Source organism: Scatophagus argus, chromosome 5 (assembly GCF_020382885.2).
Source record: "Scatophagus argus isolate fScaArg1 chromosome 5, fScaArg1.pri, whole genome shotgun sequence".
NCBI classification, from domain to species: domain Eukaryota; kingdom Metazoa; phylum Chordata; class Actinopteri; family Scatophagidae; genus Scatophagus; species Scatophagus argus.
Window position 1 is genome coordinate 18,059,490 of NC_058497.1, and position 19,503 is coordinate 18,078,992.

The following is a 19,503-nucleotide window of genomic DNA, read 5'->3' on the forward strand; positions in this document are numbered from 1 at the left end:
GTGAGGCTATATGATGTTAACACTGAGTAAGTTAATGGAAGCTACTACATACTACATACTGCATGTTTTATGGCAGAGTAGAGTTTGTAATCATGTAGAGTCTTGCATGAATGGTTTGTACAGAGGGCTATTAAGAGCAAGCAGGAGTTTAATAATGCAAGCAGCATTCAGCATTTTATTAAAGTGAAAGGCATTTGTTTTGTGTACATTTTTCAAACTCTTACAAAAGCCTTGGACTGACATATTAGACATACTGGTGACCATGTGTTGTGATTATATATCAACATGAACAAAATTAAACCTGAATAAACAACAAGTTTTTGAATTCAGCTTCTTCTTGTTGGAAAATGAGTAAATAATTTAAAAGCATAGTTTAGGTTTTTGATTTATTGTTATTATTATTATTATTATTATTATTACTTTCACCTCTCTGTCTCATTTTTGCTCTATACAACTTGCAGCACTTATGTATTTCCTTGTGTCTTCTGTATTTGCATGTTTCTTTTGCTGCAGTATATTGAGATCACAGTCACCTGACAACAGTTTATGAATGTGAAAGGTGAAAAATACATATTACATACATTTTTTTTTTTTTATTTTTTTTTGTGAAGGAAAACCTTGAATGTAAATTTCTGAAATGTGACCAGAAAAAAATCTCACCAGAAAATATGAAACATAACACAGGAGTGTGCTTTCAGTTTTTTAATTGACAAGTAATCAAGTGATCTTTTAACAGATACTAAAAGAAAGATAACAATTCAATGCGAAAGTTTTTTTGTTGTTGTTTTTCTTGAATTGTGCTGAAAGTTTAATATTTTTGGAAATTATTGATTGAGCCTTCAGATAATGTGAAGTACTATACGCAATTATCCACAAACTGTCATTACATGATATGGCCTATTCTTAGAAAATCCAAACTAAAAAAACAATAAAGGAAAAAAAGAATGCTGAACAAATATAATAAATATATGCAAGTTGACAATAAAATTAAATAAAATGAAAAGACATAAACAAAAAGTTATATAGTGAATATTGGTCATAAACAATTAACTAAAACATGTACATCATTAGTTTATATTGCTATCTTGCCATCAGGTGTTTCTTTGTGTTTTTCTCAGGTCTCAAAAGAATGATGAAACACTTTGGGGCAAAAATGCAGAGCAGTAAACCATAGCTGGAAGCCAGGATAGCAAAGATTTCCACAGCAACAACATACTTCCCAGGAGAGCTAACATAAGCAGGAACAAAGGCCACCCAGACAGCACAGAATATCAGCATGCTGAAGGTGATCAGTTTGGCCTCATTGAAGTTGTCTGGGAGTTTCCGTGCAAGAAAGGCCAAGAGGAGGCAGGTGCAGGCCAGCAGGCCAGCAGGCCAATGTAGCCCAGAACCAGAGAGAAGCCCACCACAGAGGCCATGGCACACTCCAGGGTGACCTTTGACCCTTGGAAACCCAGATCACGTCGAGGCACCGGAGGACTGAGGGACAACCATGTGGCACAGATGATGACCTGAATGAAAACAGAATTTGCTTAAATTCATTTAAAGCACATAAAACTTAATTTAAAACTAAATTTTAAAAAAGCACCTCTGAAGTACCTGTATGCAAGTGAGAAGGCAAACACTTCCTCTCTGTTGGCCTGGACCAAACCACCTAATCAAGGCTCCAGCACCAGGCCGAGCTGAGCGGAAAGCTGCCAGAACAACTATGGTCTTGACTTTAAGGCAGGAAACACAAAGCACAAAGCTGATCCCAAAAGCTGCCTGCTGGAACCGGCAGGACCAGACTGATGGACGACCAATGAACACCAGTGAGCACAGGAAGCACAGCTTCAACGACAGAAGAAGCAGGAAGCTCAATTCTGAATTGTTGGCTTTCACCTGGAAGTGAATCAGATTAGAAGATACAGATGGGACAACACACAAAACCTTTTCCTCATCAACTGAACAAAAGACAAAAATATCAAATGCATGCAACAAACTCTGGATTAGGTTCTTACCATAGGTGTCTGACGATAATGAATAAACACCACAAACACAGCTGTTGTCACAGCAGCACCTGACACAGCTACTGCAGTCAGAGTGATGCCCAAAGTTTCATTAAAGGAAAGGAAATCCAGCTGACGAGGGACGCAGACAGTTTGTTCAGCATTGGACCAGAACTCAGGAGGACAACGCTCACAGTGAAGAGAACCTGAGAGAGAAAGACACACAAAAGAGGGAATTAGGAAACTTAGATGAGAAAAATAAAAAAGAATAACGATGGAGCTGAAAGCATTACATAAGCTGCATATTGGAAGGTTGTGCATTTGTTATTGGGGTGGTAGACTGGATGAAATCTATATGGGAAGATCTTATGTAGTCATTTCCTCACCAGTTTTATTACTAATCTCCCCTTCAGCACATGGGATACAGTCAAAGCAGCAGAGAGGTTCTCCTTTCCTGCTGGCCTTCCGGGTGCCTGGGGGGCAGCTCTCACTGCACACTGAAACAGGCACCTATCAACAAGTAAAATCATAATTTACATAATATAAATCACAGTGAATGTTTAATTCAGTACACATTTTTTGCATCGTCCTGAATCCAGATTCTTTCTTTATTTGACTACCTGATGGGATCCTGTGCTCCACTGAATCGCTGACTCATTAAGGTGAATGTCAAATCCATCTACACGACCAATCAATACAAGCTTGAGTGAGCCCTCAGGGGTTTTCTGCCAGTTGACAAGGTCATACTTTGCAGGAATATCAGCTCCTTGGAAATATAACATTTCACCTTGTGGTGTGGTGAAATTCAAGTTGTTCAAGTGCTGCAACAGCTGAAAGCATCAGATATTGAAAGAGTAAACCTTTTAGTTGTAAGTGCTGGTACGTTTGTTTTATGTGACAAACACAACTGCTTTATGTTCCCATTACAAATAAATCTACAGATTTACAAACGAGCACAGTTTGTGAAAATGCCTGTCATTTAAGGGCTGAAATATGCATAATCATGTTTACCTCTATGGGTCTGATGTGTTTGGGAGAGGAACAAGTGAAGCTGTTGTTTCCAGGAGGCCTGTCTCCATCAGGGCAGGAGAGAAGGCTGTGAAGGGCGTGGGCTGCAGCATAAACAGCAAGGTAGACATTATATGTCACCCTCAGCTGAGAGGTGTCAGTAAACAGATTGTGTACTCTCTCCAGAGACTCTGTCCCATTGCAGGGTGGAAGAGAAGCACTTGATGAAAGTGGTGTGGCCCCGGGACGACAACCAAACTCTTTTTCCCAGAATTCTTTTAAAAACTCATCATTAGGACGATGAGTTGGGTTCAAAGTTCTGAGATAATTTTCAAATCCAGGTATAGGTGAACTTCTAATGGCCACACCCAGAACACCACTTGCCACTTTAGACGTGACAACATCTTGGAGAAGGTTACCACTGGTGCTCCAAGCCTCACTGGCCAGAAACTGTCTGTCAGTCACCTATTGACAACAAAATAATTAACGGTCTTTTAAAAAAGCGATTGTTATGTTTCTATTATGAGATCAGTTCTGTTTTTATTTACAGACTCACTGCACCACTGAACTGTTTTGCTCACATTTATCTTGGCCAGCTGCAGGAACAGTTCCCTCACATCAGTGTACCATGTAAAGATGAGAATCACTCTTGCTGTGGAGGCCTGAATTGTGAGTGCTGCACGTCTGGCATCACTCACAATCTCTTCCCTTTGGAGAGTCTCTACAAATGCCAGACACAACCCTTTTCCCTGAGTCTCCTCCTGAAATATCTGACATATACAGTTGAAAGGAGAAGAAAGATTCAACGATTTAAATGTATTCTCGTGGTGTATATGTGAACATGTTTTTACAGATAATTTCAAAATGTTATAAATAAAAATACACCTTTACTGCCATATGGCCATAATCATTGTTTGCTACCACTGCCCCAATCCAATTCCAACTGAAGTGAATAGCAAGCTGGGCAATGGCTCGGACTTGGTAAATGTCACTCGGGATGGTCCTGAAGAAGTTAGGAAATTGGCGCCGGTCACTTAGACAGGGGCAGCTTGACAGATAGCTAATCTGAAAGATTATAAGACAGTCGAATCATCAGTTATTTACATTTAAATATCCATCTTTTCCTCTTAGACTTTTTGTCTTCATCCTCAAAAGTTTATTTTGTTTATTTATTTTTTTTCTGTCGTGAGATTAAACTTTTCACTGCACATCTCGTTCAACCTTTCACTAAAAGATATTGGGTTAAAAGATGGCACCTGGTCTCTGACAATACTGTGAAGATAGCTAATGTGGAGTGTTCAAAACAAAACTCACTAAAGGTATGGAGAGTGGCCCCAAGATCCTAGAGAGTATCTGGCCAGTTATGGATGAAGCTCCACCGATGATCAAGGGAACACCTAATGACAAGTTCAAAGATTTTTTGTCACATTAAAAAAAAACGTGTACAGAACAAAAGCTGTTTGATTCTATGTTGAATACAGATTTACACTTGTTTTGCTGTCATCTTTTCAGTTGGTTATGCTATGACAGAGTGAGATATACACACACACAATCAACTACCTTTCCTTTCGCCGATTCCTTCTCCGTACCCAGTAGAATAATCCGCAGTGTCTGTCGACTGACAGCTGGTGCTGGTGCTGTCTCCTCCAACCAGTGACAGTGCTGCCTGGAGAGCCCATGGAGGTCTGCCACAGCTATCAAAAATATTGCACCCCAGCGTCACACCCGGTAGCAGTGTAGTGCTATTATTGATTTCTTCCACTGCAAACACCATAGCATGTATGTACTGCAATGGAACATGTTCTAAACTGAGACCACAGGCAAGAGGAGAGAAATACGAGTCAGAATCTGTGATCGATTCCGCGAAGCCATGAGTTCAAATGTATGTATTGACTATTTTTGTAATATATATAAAAAAATAAAAGATGAATAAAAAAATAAGATGCTAATTGCTCACATAATTGCTCAATTACAGTTAATAGCACACATCAGAGTTTTACCCAGTGCAAGGATTGTAGTGTGGCAGCTGAGTAAAGTGATGGTCTATAGCTGGGGTTTGGTAATGTAGACTAAAGAGCCCACCGATAATGACATCTCCATCATGGAAAAGACCGGGGTTGCTAGTTTTACCCCACCGAGAACAAGTCACTGTCTGAACCACCTGCAACCCCCCCCTGAGGCCCAGCTGTCTGCCAACAAGTCCCACCAGAAGCAGGGATGGAGCTGAGGAGGAGACCAGAGTGAAGAGCCAGGAGAAGAAAGACATGGATACAGCTGTTCTGGACACTTTGAATAGGTGTAGTATACTCAGTAAGGCTCATAGGCAGTATATTCAGAATCGACAAACAGTTCTTGCAAAGAAAAAGTCAAATCAGATTAAATCTTTCCCACTGCGGTTGGAAAACGCTGATTTTCACCAAAAGACATCCACCTGTAGAGATAAAACAAGTTGAAGATCAAAACGTATATTTTCAAATAGCAGATAGAACCAGATGCAACACTGGCCAGCGACTATCTAAACTGGAATGCAGCCCCTTCTCCTCTAAACAGCCCAGCTGTTGATCTGGGTATTTATAATTGATGTAAAGAAACACAATGGCACATGCACACAACCCAAAATCACCCCTCTCAAGAGTGACTGAAAAAAAAAAACATGACTGCAAATGATTGTTGTTTGTGTAGGTAGGTAGTAAAAGTGGAGAGTGGAAGGTATGTGTAAGTACACACCATTGTATTATTTTATTATTTATTTCACATTGCCATTAGAACCACTGACTGAAATCTGTACAGAGAATCCAGCTAATAAAAACATAACACACAATCATACAATTGTATATTAAAGATTTTCAACTCTTTTTTGTTCAACGTTTGTTCTTATGACTTTCAACAATGAGTTTTCTTTATTGTCCAGTATGGGAAAAGCTGGACAATAAAAACAAGTTCACCAATAACATTAAGCAGTAGAATAAGCATACATTTTTAAAGAAGCAGCTTTATTGATTTATTGATTGATTGATTGATTGATTGTTCGGCCTTCCCTGTGGGTGTTCAACCTTTTCTCTTTACTTGATGTTCTCAAAAATGGCAATTCTTTAAATTAGAGCTTTATTTCAAAACATAAAATCACGCAGCAGGGTCTCCTAATGGTTGCGTGTGTCTAACTAATTTGAAACAGCACATACAGTTATAAGGAAAACATAATGAAAACCAGTGAGGTTTGCTCTTAACATAATGAGAAAATGCAATAATTTAAAATTACAAAAATGTCTATACAGAACTTATCAGTGAAATATTCACTGACAACCCATTTCACGTGTATTTCTGAAACTTACACAGGAAAAACACATTGCTTCCCCAACCTTAACCTTAACCAAACTGCTTTTGGAACCTAAACCTAACCACAGACTGAAGTCTGGACTGAATCTGAAATTTCAGTTTTTGGTGTTGGAGTCCTGTACTTTGTACGTCCACCATCCAACCCAACTATCTCCAAATCTTGTGCAATACATAAAACTATTGTTAGATTCAGTAAAATAAATGTTATCTGAGAACATAACTGTCACAGCGTGGTGAGGTCTTGTCTTGTTTTGGGTTTATGTCTCGTCATTTCCTGTTTTATTTTGAAGAGTAACTCTCCTCTTGTTTCAGGTCACTTGCCCTTCCTCCTGTGTCACCAGTCTGATTGTCTTCCCTGATTGTGTCCACCTGTTTCCCATTACATCCATGTGTTCAAATAGTCTGCGTTTCCCTTGTCTTATGCCGGTGTGTTTTGTCTGTGTGCGTTCACCCCAGCGTTGCCTTTTCCGCTTTCCTGTTTTTGCCTCTGTAACACAATGATTTTTTGTTGAAAGTTTCTTGGTTCAGGTTTTTGCCATAGTGTAGCGTTAGGATTAGTCTTTTGTTTTCCCTCTGATGGAGTGGTTTTTTTGTTACCTTGTTAATTGTGTTAGCTGATAGTTTATCCTCTTTATAAGAGAGATTTTTTTGTTCTTTGCAGTTTTCCCCTGTCTTTAGTTTTTAGTTTGTTTGTTTTTTGTCCTCCTTGAGTGACCCTTATCAGAGACAGTTGATTATTTCATTTGTAATTTTCTTAGCCCTTTTGGTTTCTTCTCTGTGGAGATTAATAAATTTCATAGCCGTGCATCTCTGGTTAGAGAAGACGTGCCTCAGAAAATTTTCATAGTCCTTTTGTTTTGTCACTCTGCCTAGAGGTATTTACCTGCTGCTGTATTTTAATAAAGTCTGCTGAAATAACCTCCTGCTCTGCGTCTCAGTCCTGCCTGAGCCTGAACCTGACAATAACAGGCTGCGATGACATTTGCCTTATAAACTTATGTGCTGTTGCATATTAGGTAAGCATAAATAAAGTTTCAAGGAGACAGGGTTGAGTTCAGGGATTCGTGGTGCAGCCGACGAGCACTTGCATCAGAAAGAAAGAACAAAATACACTGGAACTGACTTTTATTCATGTTTATTAATGTTGTCATTTTTCTTTGTTGTACAAGGTTTGTTACATTAGTAGTAGCTGTAAACATTCAAGTAAAATGAGGGAACATTTTCAATTGTTATTAGTGGAAAAATATACAAAATGCATCTGTTTCTGTTTTTCAGTTGTCTGAACAAACCTGATATTGTGTAGTAACAAATGACTGACAGTAGTTAGGACAAATCAGTAGAAATTAATAACTCTGACATTTCAGAAAGGGTAGATTAGTGTTTTTTTACGACAGTGTATTATGTGAATAACTGATAATGATGCAATCATTTAATGAACTGACCTACAGTGGCTTTTTTATTCATTTCTTTCTCTTTCTAAATCACAGCACGCATTGTTAAATGTTTTTGCTATCTACCCATCAGGTGTTTCTTAGTATTTTTCTCAGGCCTCAAAAGAATGATGAAACACTTTGGTGCAAAGACGCAGAGCAGTAAACCATAGCTGGAAGCCAGGATAGCAAAAATCTCTACAGCAACTGCATACTTCCCAGGAGAGCTAACGTAAGCAGGAACAAAGGCCACCCAGACAGCACAGAATATCAGCATGCTGAAGGTGATCAGCTTGGCCTCATTGAAGTTGTCTGGGAGTTTCCGTGCAAGAAAAGCTAAGAGTAGACTGGTGCAAGCCAGCAGGCCAATGTAGCCCAGAACCAGAGAGAAGCCCACCACAGAGGCCATGGCACACTCCAGGGTGACCTGTAACCCTGGGATATCCAAGTCAGCTTGGGGCATTGGAGGGCTCAGGGATAGCCAAATAATACAGATGATAACCTTGATGAAAAAAGACATTGGAATATTATAATTTCAAGTTAATATTGGAAGTAAAATTCTTTAATGATGTAATAACTATAATAAACAATATGGGAATTTTATTATCAAAAAAGTTCATATGCATATAACTCTGACTTACCTGTATGCAGGTAAAAATGCAAACACTTCCTCTCTGTTGGCCTGGACCAAACCACTTCATCAAGGCTCCAGCACCAGGCCGAGCTGAGCGGAAAGCTGCCAGAACAACTATGGTCTTGACTTTAAGGCAGGAAACACAAAGCACAAAGCTGATCCCAAAAGCTGCCTGCTGGAACCGGCAGGACCAGACTGATGGACGACCAATGAACACCAGTGAGCACAGGAAGCACAGCTTCAACGACAGAAGAAGCAGGAAGCTCAATTCTGAATTGTTGGCTTTCACCTGGAAGTGAATCAGATTAGAAGATACAGATGGGACAACACACAAAACCTTTTCCTCATCAACTGAACAAAAGACAAAAATATCAAATGCATGCAACAAACTCTGGATTAGGTTCTTACCATAGGTGTCTGACGATAATGAATAAACACCACAAACACAGCTGTTGTCACAACAGCACCTGACACAGCTACTGCAGTCAGAGTGATGCCCAAAGTTTCATTGAAGGAAAGGAAATCCAGCTGACGAGGGACGCAGACAGTTTGTTCAGCATTGGACCAGAACTCAGGGGGACAACGCTCACAGTGAAGAGAACCTGAGAGAGAAAGACACACAAAAGAGGGAATTAGGAAACTTGGATGAGAAAAATAAAAAAGAATAACGATGGAGCTGAAAGCATTACATAAGCTGCATATTGGAAGGTTGTGCATTTGTTATTGGGGTGGTAGACTGGATGAAATCTATATGGGAAGATCTTATGTAGTCATTTCCTCACCAGTTTTATTACTAATCTCCCCTTCAGCACATGGGATACAGTCAAAGCAGCAGAGAGGTTCTCCTTTCCTGCTGGCCTTCCGGGTGCCTGGGGGGCAGCTCTCACTGCATACTGAAACAGGCACCTATAAACAAGTAAAATCATAATTTACATAATATAAATCACAGTGAATGTTTAATTCAGTACACATTTTTTGCATCGTCCTGAATCAAGATTCTTTCTTTATTTGACTACCTGATGGGATCCTGTGCTCCACTGAATTGCTGACTCATTAAGGTGAATGTCAAATCCATCTACACGACCAATCAATACAAGCTTGAGTGAGCCCTCAGGGGTTTTCTGCCAGTTGACAAGGTCATACTTTGCAGGAATATCAGCTCCTTGGAAATATAACATTTCACCTTGTGGTGTGGTGAAATTCAAGTTGTTCAAGTGCTGCAACAGCTGAAAGCATCAGATATTGAAAGAGTAAACCTTTTAGTTGTAAGTGCTGGTACGTTTGTTTTATGTGACAAACACAACTGCTTTGTGTTCCCATTACATATAAATCTACAGATTTACAAACGAGCGCAGTTTGTGAAAATGCCTGTCATTTAAGGGCTGAAATATGCATAATCATGTTTACCTCTATGGGTCTGATGTGTTTGGGAGAGGAACAAGTGAAGCTGTTGTTTCCAGGAGGCCTGTCTCCATCAGGGCAGGAGAGAAGGCTGTGAAGGGCGTGGGCTGCAGCATAAACAGCAAGGTAGACATTATATGTCACCCTCAGCTGAGAGGTGTCAGTAAACAGATTGTGTACTCTCTCCAGAGACTCTGTCCCATTGCAGGGTGGAAGAGAAGCACTTGATGAAAGTGGTGCGGCCCCGGGACGACAACCAAACTCTTTTTCCCAGAATTCTTTTAAAAACTCATCATTAGGATGATGAGTTGGGTTCAAAGTTCTGAGATAATTTTCAAATCCAGGTATAGGTGAACTTCTAATGGCCACACCCAGAACACCACTTGCCACTTTAGAAGTGACAACATCTTGGAGAAGGTTACCACTGGTGCTCCAAGCCTCACTGGCCAGAAACTGTCTGTCAGTCACCTAGTGACAACAAAATAATTAACGGTCTTTTAAAAAAGCGATTGTTATGTTTCTATTATGAGATCAGTTCTGTTATTATTTACAGACTCACTGCACCACTGAACTGTTTTGCTCACATTTATCTTGGCCAGCTGCAGGAACAGTTCCCTCACATCAGTGTACCATGTAAAGATGAGAATCACTCTTGCTGTGGAGGCCTGAATTGTGAGTGCTGCACGTCTGGCATCACTCACAATCTCTTCCCTTTGGAGAGTCTCCACAAATGCCAGACACAACCCTTTTCCCTGAGTCTCCTCCTGAAATATCTGACATATACAGTTGAAAGGAGCAAACTGATTAGACAAATATAAATACAAATATTCAGATATACTATCGCATTAATGCCATAATATTTTTACTACAAGATATATAACAGATAGATACACCTTCACTGCCATATGGCCATAATCATTGTTTGCTACCACTGCTCCCACCCAAGTCCAGTTGAAGCGCATGGCAAGCTGGGCAATGGCTCGGGCTTGGTAAATATCACTGGGCATGGTTCTGAAGAAGGTCGGAAATTGGCGCCTGTCACTTAGACAGGGGCAGCTAGAAGTGTAGCTCATCTAAGACAAAAAACATGCATAATCTATTCACATGCAGAAATGTCCTAAAAATTGTTGTTGTAGATCATATATAGTGCTTCACTAAATCAAATTTGAACATTATGGGTTTTCATATTCACACATTCGTGAATTTTAACTGAACTCACTAAAGGTATGGAGAGGGGTCCCAGAATTCTGCAGAGTATCATGGCTGCTATAGATGAGGCACCACCAATGATCAAAGGAACAGCCTGATAACCTGATGACATAAGACACAATGAAAAAAACGACATTTGACAAATAAAAAAAATATGTTTTGTTTTGATCATGACATCACAGTCTGTGAAGTGCTGTCATCATTTTCTTTGCCTGTAATTAACAAAGAAAGATGGACAGTTCAGTTCATCAGTTTCATGAAAGGGTGAATTAGTACCTCTCCTTTCTCCGATTCCCTCTCCATACCCAACAGAGTAGTCTGGAGGGGCTTCTGAATCGCAGCTGGTGCTGTCTCCTCCAACCAGTGACAATGCTGCCTGCATAGCCCAGGGGTGTAAGGCACAGCTATCACGAATATGGTACCCCAGCTTCACACCTGGTAGCAAGGTTGCACTATGATTGATTTCCTCCAGTGCAAACACCATAGCATATATGTACTGCAATGGAAGATTTTCCAATCTGAGATGACAGGAGAGGAGGAATTAGAAAAATATCAGTCAAAATGTTGTGATTGTGAAGCTATTAATCCGTAGCTAGAAAGCTAAGTAATCATTTTGTAATCACTGGAAAAGCAATTATAACAATATCTGTTTAACAAGAGAATTAAATGAATGAATGTAAAAAATAAAGCCACTAACAGTTAAGATCCAGCTAATAATATGTCAGACATACTGTATGCATATGTATACTACAGTAATCGAAGTAAACAGTGCAGTTCAGTTTTACCCAGTGCAAGGTTTGTAGTGTGGCAACTGAGTGAAGTCCTGGCCTGTAAATGGAGGCTGGTAATGAAGACTAAAGAGCCCGCCAATAACTACATCTCCATCCTGGTATAGACCCTGGTTGCTTGGTGTCCCCCACCGAGAACAAGTCACTGTCTGAACCACCTGCAACCCCACTCTGAGTCCCAGCTCTCTGCCCACAAGTCCCACCAGGAAAAGCGATGTGGTTGAGGAGGACCACAGAGGGAAGAGCCCGAAGAACAACGACATGGATGGAGCAGCTCTGGACACTTTGAGAAATGCACAGTATATACTCAGCTACAAAACTTCTCATTGGCACAAAATATACAGATAATAGGTGCAATAAACAGTTGGCAGTGAAGGTCAAATCTGATGAAATCTCTATCAGTGAAATCTCTTCTAATGCAAAGGACAATGTTTATAGTTTAACCTTAAGACCTCCACCTGTGAAGCAAAATGATTTTTAGGACAAAATGCATGTTATGTCACACAGACAACTGACAAGGTATCTTAAGTATGGCATACCCCCCCTCCTGCTCTGCACAGCACAACTGTTGTTCTGGATATTTATAACAGCTGCAAAGCCCATGGAGGAGTGACAGTAAACAGGAAGACAGAGCATCAACTCACCTCTCTCAAATATGAAGGCAAAACAATAATGAAATGGCTGGTCTGTGTGTGTGTGTGTGTGTGTGTGTGTGTGTGTGTGTGTGTGTGTGTGTGAGTGAGTAAAACCACGGTATTTACCTAGGGGGCAGTGACCGCAGGTATCCCAAAAGAGTTTGATATTTATTATAATAAATGAATCCACAGTGATTCACCAAAGCAGGTCCAAAGCAGATCCTCACCCTCACCTCACAATTTTATAGTTCAGATGGACGTGACCTTTGACTGTAAAACAGAGATGAACAGCATGAGAGCCCCTCCAGATAGCAAGCTCTACAGTCCAGTCACGACATTCAGACTTTGGCTCCAAATGATGTCACCAGTGCAGTGTTGCAGCTGCATTATCTCAGAATCAGAATCAGAATCAGAATCAGAATTCCTTTATTTATCCCTGGAGGGAAATTCTTGTTCTTACAGACATTGCACATGCAGTATTCCCGACCAAGAAAGGTGAAGAGTGCGGAGTATAAAAATAGGATAAGCAATAAAACTAGAATAAACAAAAACTAAAAAAGTACAGGTATTTACAAATGTGTTCAAGTTTTTTAAGAAAATTTAAAAGACCGGTATGTACAATGTGTAAAAAACCAATATATACATTGTATATATAAAGTGAGTGAGTGTGTCCGTCACAGTGCTGAGTTTAACAGTTTGATGGCGACAGGCAGGAATGATTTCCTGTGTCGCTCTGTGGTGCATCATGGGAGTGAGAGTCTTTTGCTGAACGAGCTCCTGTAGCCGATCAGCACATTGTGGAGAGGGTGAGAGGGAAAGTCCAGTATAGTTCTTATTTTGGACAACATCCTCCTCTCAGACACCACTGCCAGAGAGTCCAGTTCCTCTCCCACAACATGGCTGGCCTTCTTAATGATTCTGTTGAGTCTGTTAGTGTCCCTCACCCTCAGGCAGCTGCCCCAGCAGGCAACAGCATATGTGATGGCACTGGACACCATAGACTCATATAACATCCTCAGCATCGTCCTGCAGATGTTGAAGGACCTCAGCCGCCTCAGAAAATAAAGGCGGCTCTGGCCCTTTCTGCAGACCATGTCCACGTTCTTGCACCAGTCCAGTCTGGATTGTTTTGGCTTGATTTTCTTCATTCATGTCAACAGTCAGGACACACAGGCTTCATGTGCAGCGCATGTACATCAGAGAACCTTTTGCTTTTTATTTCAGCACCCGTGCTAACAGGGTTGCGCAGCCACATGGCATGCACAGTGCTCAGCAAACATAGACAGTGAAAATGATGCTCAATTTGAAATCGCGTTTTAGCACAGTCATGAAACAATATACATCAGATGAAGGAACATATTTTTCCATTTCTGATTATTGCTCTTTATCACACTTAAGCACCCTGTAGAATGACAGGGCTGGCGGTGGCAGTGTCCCAGCAGCAAAGCTGTCTGTGGACAGATGTGTGTGCGAGCTACAACAGTTTAGCTTCATTCTGGTGAGACTGACAGATTGACACCCATCAAGGTATGAGAGACACCAGGGTGGTACCAAGTCAGTTCCAGTGGTCCATAATTAATCCTCTCCCAGCCACGCACACACACTAGTTGTCTACATAAACCTAAAGAGCTATGAAACTGTACTGTGGCAGCAGAATCAAGGTCATCAAGGTCAGCAGCAGATTGTCAGCAAACAACAGCAACAACGGCTAAAAGTGGGGAAAAGAAATTAAATGAGCTTGTTGCTGCCAATGCATTTTGTTCCACTGTCGTGAAATTTCCAGTAAAAATAATAAGTGCGAGTTTTGTCATGTTCAGACGTGTTTGCACTATGTAACATCAAGCATGCTCAAGGACAATATTCCACTGGAATGATTTGCTTATCTGCTTCAGAATGAATATAACTTTAAATCCTAGATACAAGGTATACAAGTGAGCATGTGAACAATGTTGCTTGTGTCATAATATCATATGGTGTGATATCTACTTGTTTACATGTGCTTGCATCATAAAAGGTAGCTAAATTACAACCTTATGGAGCATCGACATGGCAACAAGAGTTATTAAGACTGTGAAAAACAAGGTTTGCACGCTGTGAGTTTAGGTTCATTGAGGCTGGGGCAGCTGGTTGAAAAGGACAAATGGTCATATCATCTCAAAGGACGAAGTTACATCATAACAAGGAGAGGGGTGCAGGTGTGCAATTTCTCCCCTCCATCATTATTCATTTTACAAACAACTACATCCCATTACACAGTGACAGAGAAGAGGCACAGAGGGGGAAAAGGGGGTGTGTGTTGTTATTGTTTGTCACGCTTTAGGAGATCATAGCAAGCACACTTGCATCATAATTTGAAAAAAACATCATGTACAGATTAATTGTTATACTGTAGCTGCTGTATACAAATCAAATTTCGGAGCAAACTGAGTTGCGTTGCGAATCAACAAACAGGCTTTAGAATAATAGCTTAATTGTCACTGTTCCAGTGTGTGTATAGAAGACAACAATAAATGACTCAATAGGATGATAATCACTAGCAGTGAAATTGGACATTGGCATAATGCATGTAATATATGTGTAGGTTCTTATCGTCCTTATTGAAGTTTTAGCTTGACGCTCGTCTGACTCCCTTGCATCAACAGGCTCCAAAAAATAAATCCACGAATCCACTTCTTGATTTTAACTGTTTACTTGAAAACTTAAAGCAACATTACAAAACATAAAATATGTCCACAAAATTAAGACTTGCAGGCGTTAAGATAGAAAACGAGAGCGAAAGCAAGAGCGAGAACGAGGTCAAAAAACTATTTCACTCCAATCTTCCTTTTCTAGTCCAACTGACCCCGCTCCCATGGCAACCAAGGTCACATTCACCCCACTGGTGGTTCCCCTAAATGTCAAAATAAAAGCGCTCTCTTACCAATATACATCACTGAAATGCACATATGTAAATAGTATTTACATCTTTTTCCAATCATGAAATTACAAATTATATTTCTTATTTATAAATTTGTATCTTTTACATGAAAACTATTTTAACTAAAATAAACTGCATTTAGGCTCCTACATTACCGGCCCCTAATTGTTATCAATGCCTTGAAACAATTACTCAAATTTAAATCAAAGGAGCCTAATAACACACTCTTTGTATTATCTAACTTTAAGCTCACGTAAGTCAAAACTAAATAACATTTGAAGTACAGCACACAACTTTATCACACTATCACCAATGGAAAAGGATATGTGAAAGTCCATTAATCAGTCTCTGACTCTTGCAGCAGGCACAGCTTGGTTACTGGGCGCAAGAGCTCGTTGGTCCGGGTCTTGACCTTCACCTGCCGAACGATACCTCTCCGATCTGGAAAAACTTCTGTGATCCTTCCAAGCGGCCAGGAGTTTCTAGGAGATGTGTCGTCGACAATCAGCACCACGTCACCGACGCAGAAGTTTCTCTCCAGCGTTATCCATCGTTGGCGCTCTTGTAGTTGCATGAGGTATTCCCTGCACCAGCGCTTCCAGAATATGTCCGAAAGGTATTGAACCTGCTTCCATCTTCGATTTGTATACTGATCGTCTTTGCTGAACACTCCTGGAGGCAGCTCAGGCTTGACTTTCAGTAACAGAAGGTGATTAGGGGTTAAGGCCTCTAAATCATTGATGTCAGAAGACGCCCTGGTAATGGGCCTACTGTTTATGATGGCCTCCGCTTCGCACAACAAAGTGTGTAGGCTTTCCTCATCCATGACTTGCTCTTTTACTGTGGCGTTCAGAATCTTTCTCACCGAGCGGATGAGCCGCTCCCAGGTTCCTCCGTGGTGGGAACCTGTCGGAGGGTTGAAGTGCCACTGTACACCTTTCTGTTGTAGGTGCCTCTCAATCTTGTTGGTGTTCCATTCACTTATCATTTTCCTCATTTCACTTTCGGCTGCTCTGAAGTTCGTCCCGTTGTCTGAATACATTTCTCTGACTTGTCCTCTTCTTGCTATGAATCTTCTAATTGCGTTCAGGCATGCATCAGTGTCAAGCGAGGACGCAACTTCCAAGTGCACTGCTCGAACAGCAAGACACGTAAAAATGACACCGTATCTCTTTACATGTCCTCTTCCTCTTTTCACCAGGAATGGGCCGAAATAATCAACGCCAACTCGCGTGAATGGAGGATCATCAGGCAGAACTCTGCATGTTGGTAAATCTGCCATGAGTTGTTTGCCAGCTGTGCCATGCAGCTTCTTGCAGCTGATGCACTTAGACAACATTCTCCTGATGGCTCCATTTGCTCCAGGGATCCAGAATCTCTGCCGCAACTGAGCCAGCATGTGATTCCTTCCTGCATGTGCTGTTACATCATGAATGTGTCTAAGAATGAGCCTTGTGACGTGTGAGTCTTTTGGCAAGATGACTTGTTGCTTGCAGTCGTCTGGCATTGCAGCACGGCTCAGCCTACCTCCCACTCTCATGAGTCCGTCTTGTACCACTGGGTTCAGCTTGCGAAGCGAACTACATTTCTTCACCCTTTGTCGTTCATTTAGCATTTCCAGGTCTTCTTGGAATCCTTTCTTTTGTGTGTATCTTACAATTTCTGTCTCTGCTTTCGTGAAGTCTTCACAGGTAAGTCTTGTTCCTTGGAATTTTTTCTTGAATCTGTCCAATCTTTCCTTGCTTGACAAGCTTGGTTCCTTCCTTTTGTTTGCCTTTAGCTCTTTCAGCAGATCTTTCAATTTCAGGTACCAGGCTACAGCGCGTTTCAACTTTGTCCAGGATGAGTAGTACAGCATCAGCTGGTCCAGCGGGTCCTTGAAGTCTTGCACTTGTACAGCATGAGACTGAACCTTTTTGACCTCTGGGTCATCCACGTGTATCATTCCAGGATCTGGATTCTTTGGCCATTGGTCTTCCTCGCAGTGCAGGAAATCTGGTCCGGAAAGCCAGCTTTCACACTCCAAGAATGCTTTGACCGACTGACCTCGGGACACAAGATCCGCTGGATTTAGGTTGGTATTGACATACCTCCACTGCGAAGCCTGAGAGTGCTGCAGGATGGCTGACACCCTATTGGCCACGAAAGTCTTGAATCTGGAGCTTTCACTGTTCAAGTACTTAAGCACAACTGTGCTATCTGTCCAATATACTGAGTCATGGAGTTCCAATTCAAGCTCTTTCTTCAACAGCTTGTCCATCTTTACTGCAACTGAAGCTGCAGTTAACTCCATCCTTGGTATGGTCGGGGATTTCAAGGGAGCTACCCGTGCCTTCGCCATCATCAGAGTGGACTGGGTCTCACCGGCTAAGGAGCGTAGTACAAGGTAGCTAGTTGTTCCATAAGCATCTTCACTTGCATCAGCAAAGTGGTGTAGCTGAGCAAAGACTGGTGCACCAAACGCCTCCATCTTGATGCATCTGTCAACGCCAAACCCCTCTAGCTGTTGCAAGTCAGACGTCCACTTAGTCCATTCCTTTATGACATCTGCCGGCAGGCTGTCATCCCAACTGTACCTTTGCCGGCACAGATCTTGCAGAATTTTCTTGGCGGGCAATACCACTGGAGCTATGAGCCCCAGAGGGTCAAAGATCGAGCTCATGAACGAGAGCAGGCCTCTCCTGGTGTGTGGACGGTCTTTGATGTTGATCTTGATCTTAAACTGATCCGTCTCTGCACACCATTGGATTCCCAATGCTCGCTCCATGGGTAAACTGTCCAAGTTCAAGTCGAGATCTTGAAACGTTTGAGCTCGCTCGTCATCAGGAATCGAGTTGAGCAACTTTCTGCTATTGCTTGCCCATTTGGTTAGCCGAAAACCACCTCTTGCCAGCATGCCTCGCAAGTTGGAGCACAGAGTGACTGCTGCATCCTCATCAACTACTGACTTGAGGCAGTCATCCACATAGAAGTTTTTCTTCACTGTGGTGGCAGCTTCTTGCCCAAATTCATCCTCGAAGTCAGCTGCACACTTCTGCAGAGCGTAGGTTGCAACGCTTGGCGACGAGGTCGCACCAAAGATGTGCACCTTCATCTTGAATTCGGCAAGCTTTTCCTCATGATTTCCTTCTGGCCACCAGAGAAATCTGAGTAGATTTGTATCTTCTTCTTTCACTGCCACTTGGTAAAACATGGCTTCCACGTCTGCCATGACAGCGATGTTCTCTTGCCTGAACCGTGTGAGGACCCCAACTAGCGAACTTGTCAGGTCTGGTCCCTGTAGAAGCTGCTGATTCAGTGATATTCCTCCAAAGCTTGCTGCGCAATCAAAGACAACGCGCAGCTTGCGCTTGACTGGGTGTCTGACTCCATGATGGGGCAGATACCAAGTTCTTCCTTCAGGCGGTTCACATTCAGCACTGTTGACTGGAACTGCGTAGCCTTTCTTCACAAGGTCTTCCATAAATGCAACATACTCTGCACGATAGTCTGCATCCTTAATGAATCTTTTTCTTAAGTTCAGTGCACGTTGCTCTGCTACTGGTCTGTTGTTTGGCATGCACAGCGATTTGTTTCTTAATGGAAGGCAAATACTGTAGTGGCCATCTTTCAATTGTGCAGACTGAGACACCATGTTCATAAATTGGTGGTCTTCTTTTGACATTTCAATGTCTTCACTCTGTCCCGCATCGGGAAAGTCCAGCTTGAATTGTTGGTGCCAAAGCTCCTCTAGCCTGGCTACTGAGATTCGGTTAGCTGTTACTGCCGGTGACCTAGTTCTCAGTCCATCATTTCCTCCTTTAAGAGGTCCGTTGACTGTCCAGCCCAACGCTGTTCTCACAGCATATGGCCCGTCGTTCACGCTACTCACCACCTGAAGTGGTTCCATGGCCTTGGGAATGTTAGCGCCGATTAGCAGTCCTACTCCTGCTTCAACGGCTGGAAGCTTCACCTCCTGTAGGTGAGGCCACCTACTGACATCCTCTTGGCGTGGGATATTATCCTTCGTCACAGGAATGGCCTTCTGGGAAAACACCTCTGAAAGCTCAATAAACTGGTCACCTTCCAGGTTACTGATTTCCAGTCCTGTCACTATGCGTGTGTTCACCACAGATTCATTCCCCATGGTTCGCAAGGAAATATTTGTGCGGCGTCCA

The 19,503-nt window shown here is 41.8% G+C and overlaps 1 protein-coding gene and 1 pseudogene across 1 annotated transcript; both read right to left on the reverse strand.

Annotated features, from left to right (window-relative positions):
* Positions 1 to 839: 839 nt before the first annotated feature.
* On the reverse strand, positions 840 to 5,333 carry LOC124059409 (annotated as a pseudogene).
* A 1,975-nt stretch (positions 5,334 to 7,308) lies between these two features.
* On the reverse strand, positions 7,309 to 12,057 carry LOC124059210 (extracellular calcium-sensing receptor-like). Its single transcript, XM_046389040.1, has 11 exons — positions 11,792 to 12,057; positions 11,283 to 11,524; positions 11,017 to 11,108; positions 10,691 to 10,870; positions 10,382 to 10,570; positions 9,804 to 10,265; positions 9,413 to 9,622; positions 9,179 to 9,302; positions 8,805 to 8,998; positions 8,404 to 8,685; positions 7,309 to 8,264 (listed from the first exon to the last, which is right to left on the reverse strand). The coding sequence occupies exons 1-11, from the start codon at positions 12,055 to 12,057 to the stop codon at positions 7,842 to 7,844; spliced, it is 2,664 nt and encodes an 887-aa protein (XP_046244996.1). The 3' UTR covers positions 7,309 to 7,841.
* Positions 12,058 to 19,503: the final 7,446 nt, after the last annotated feature.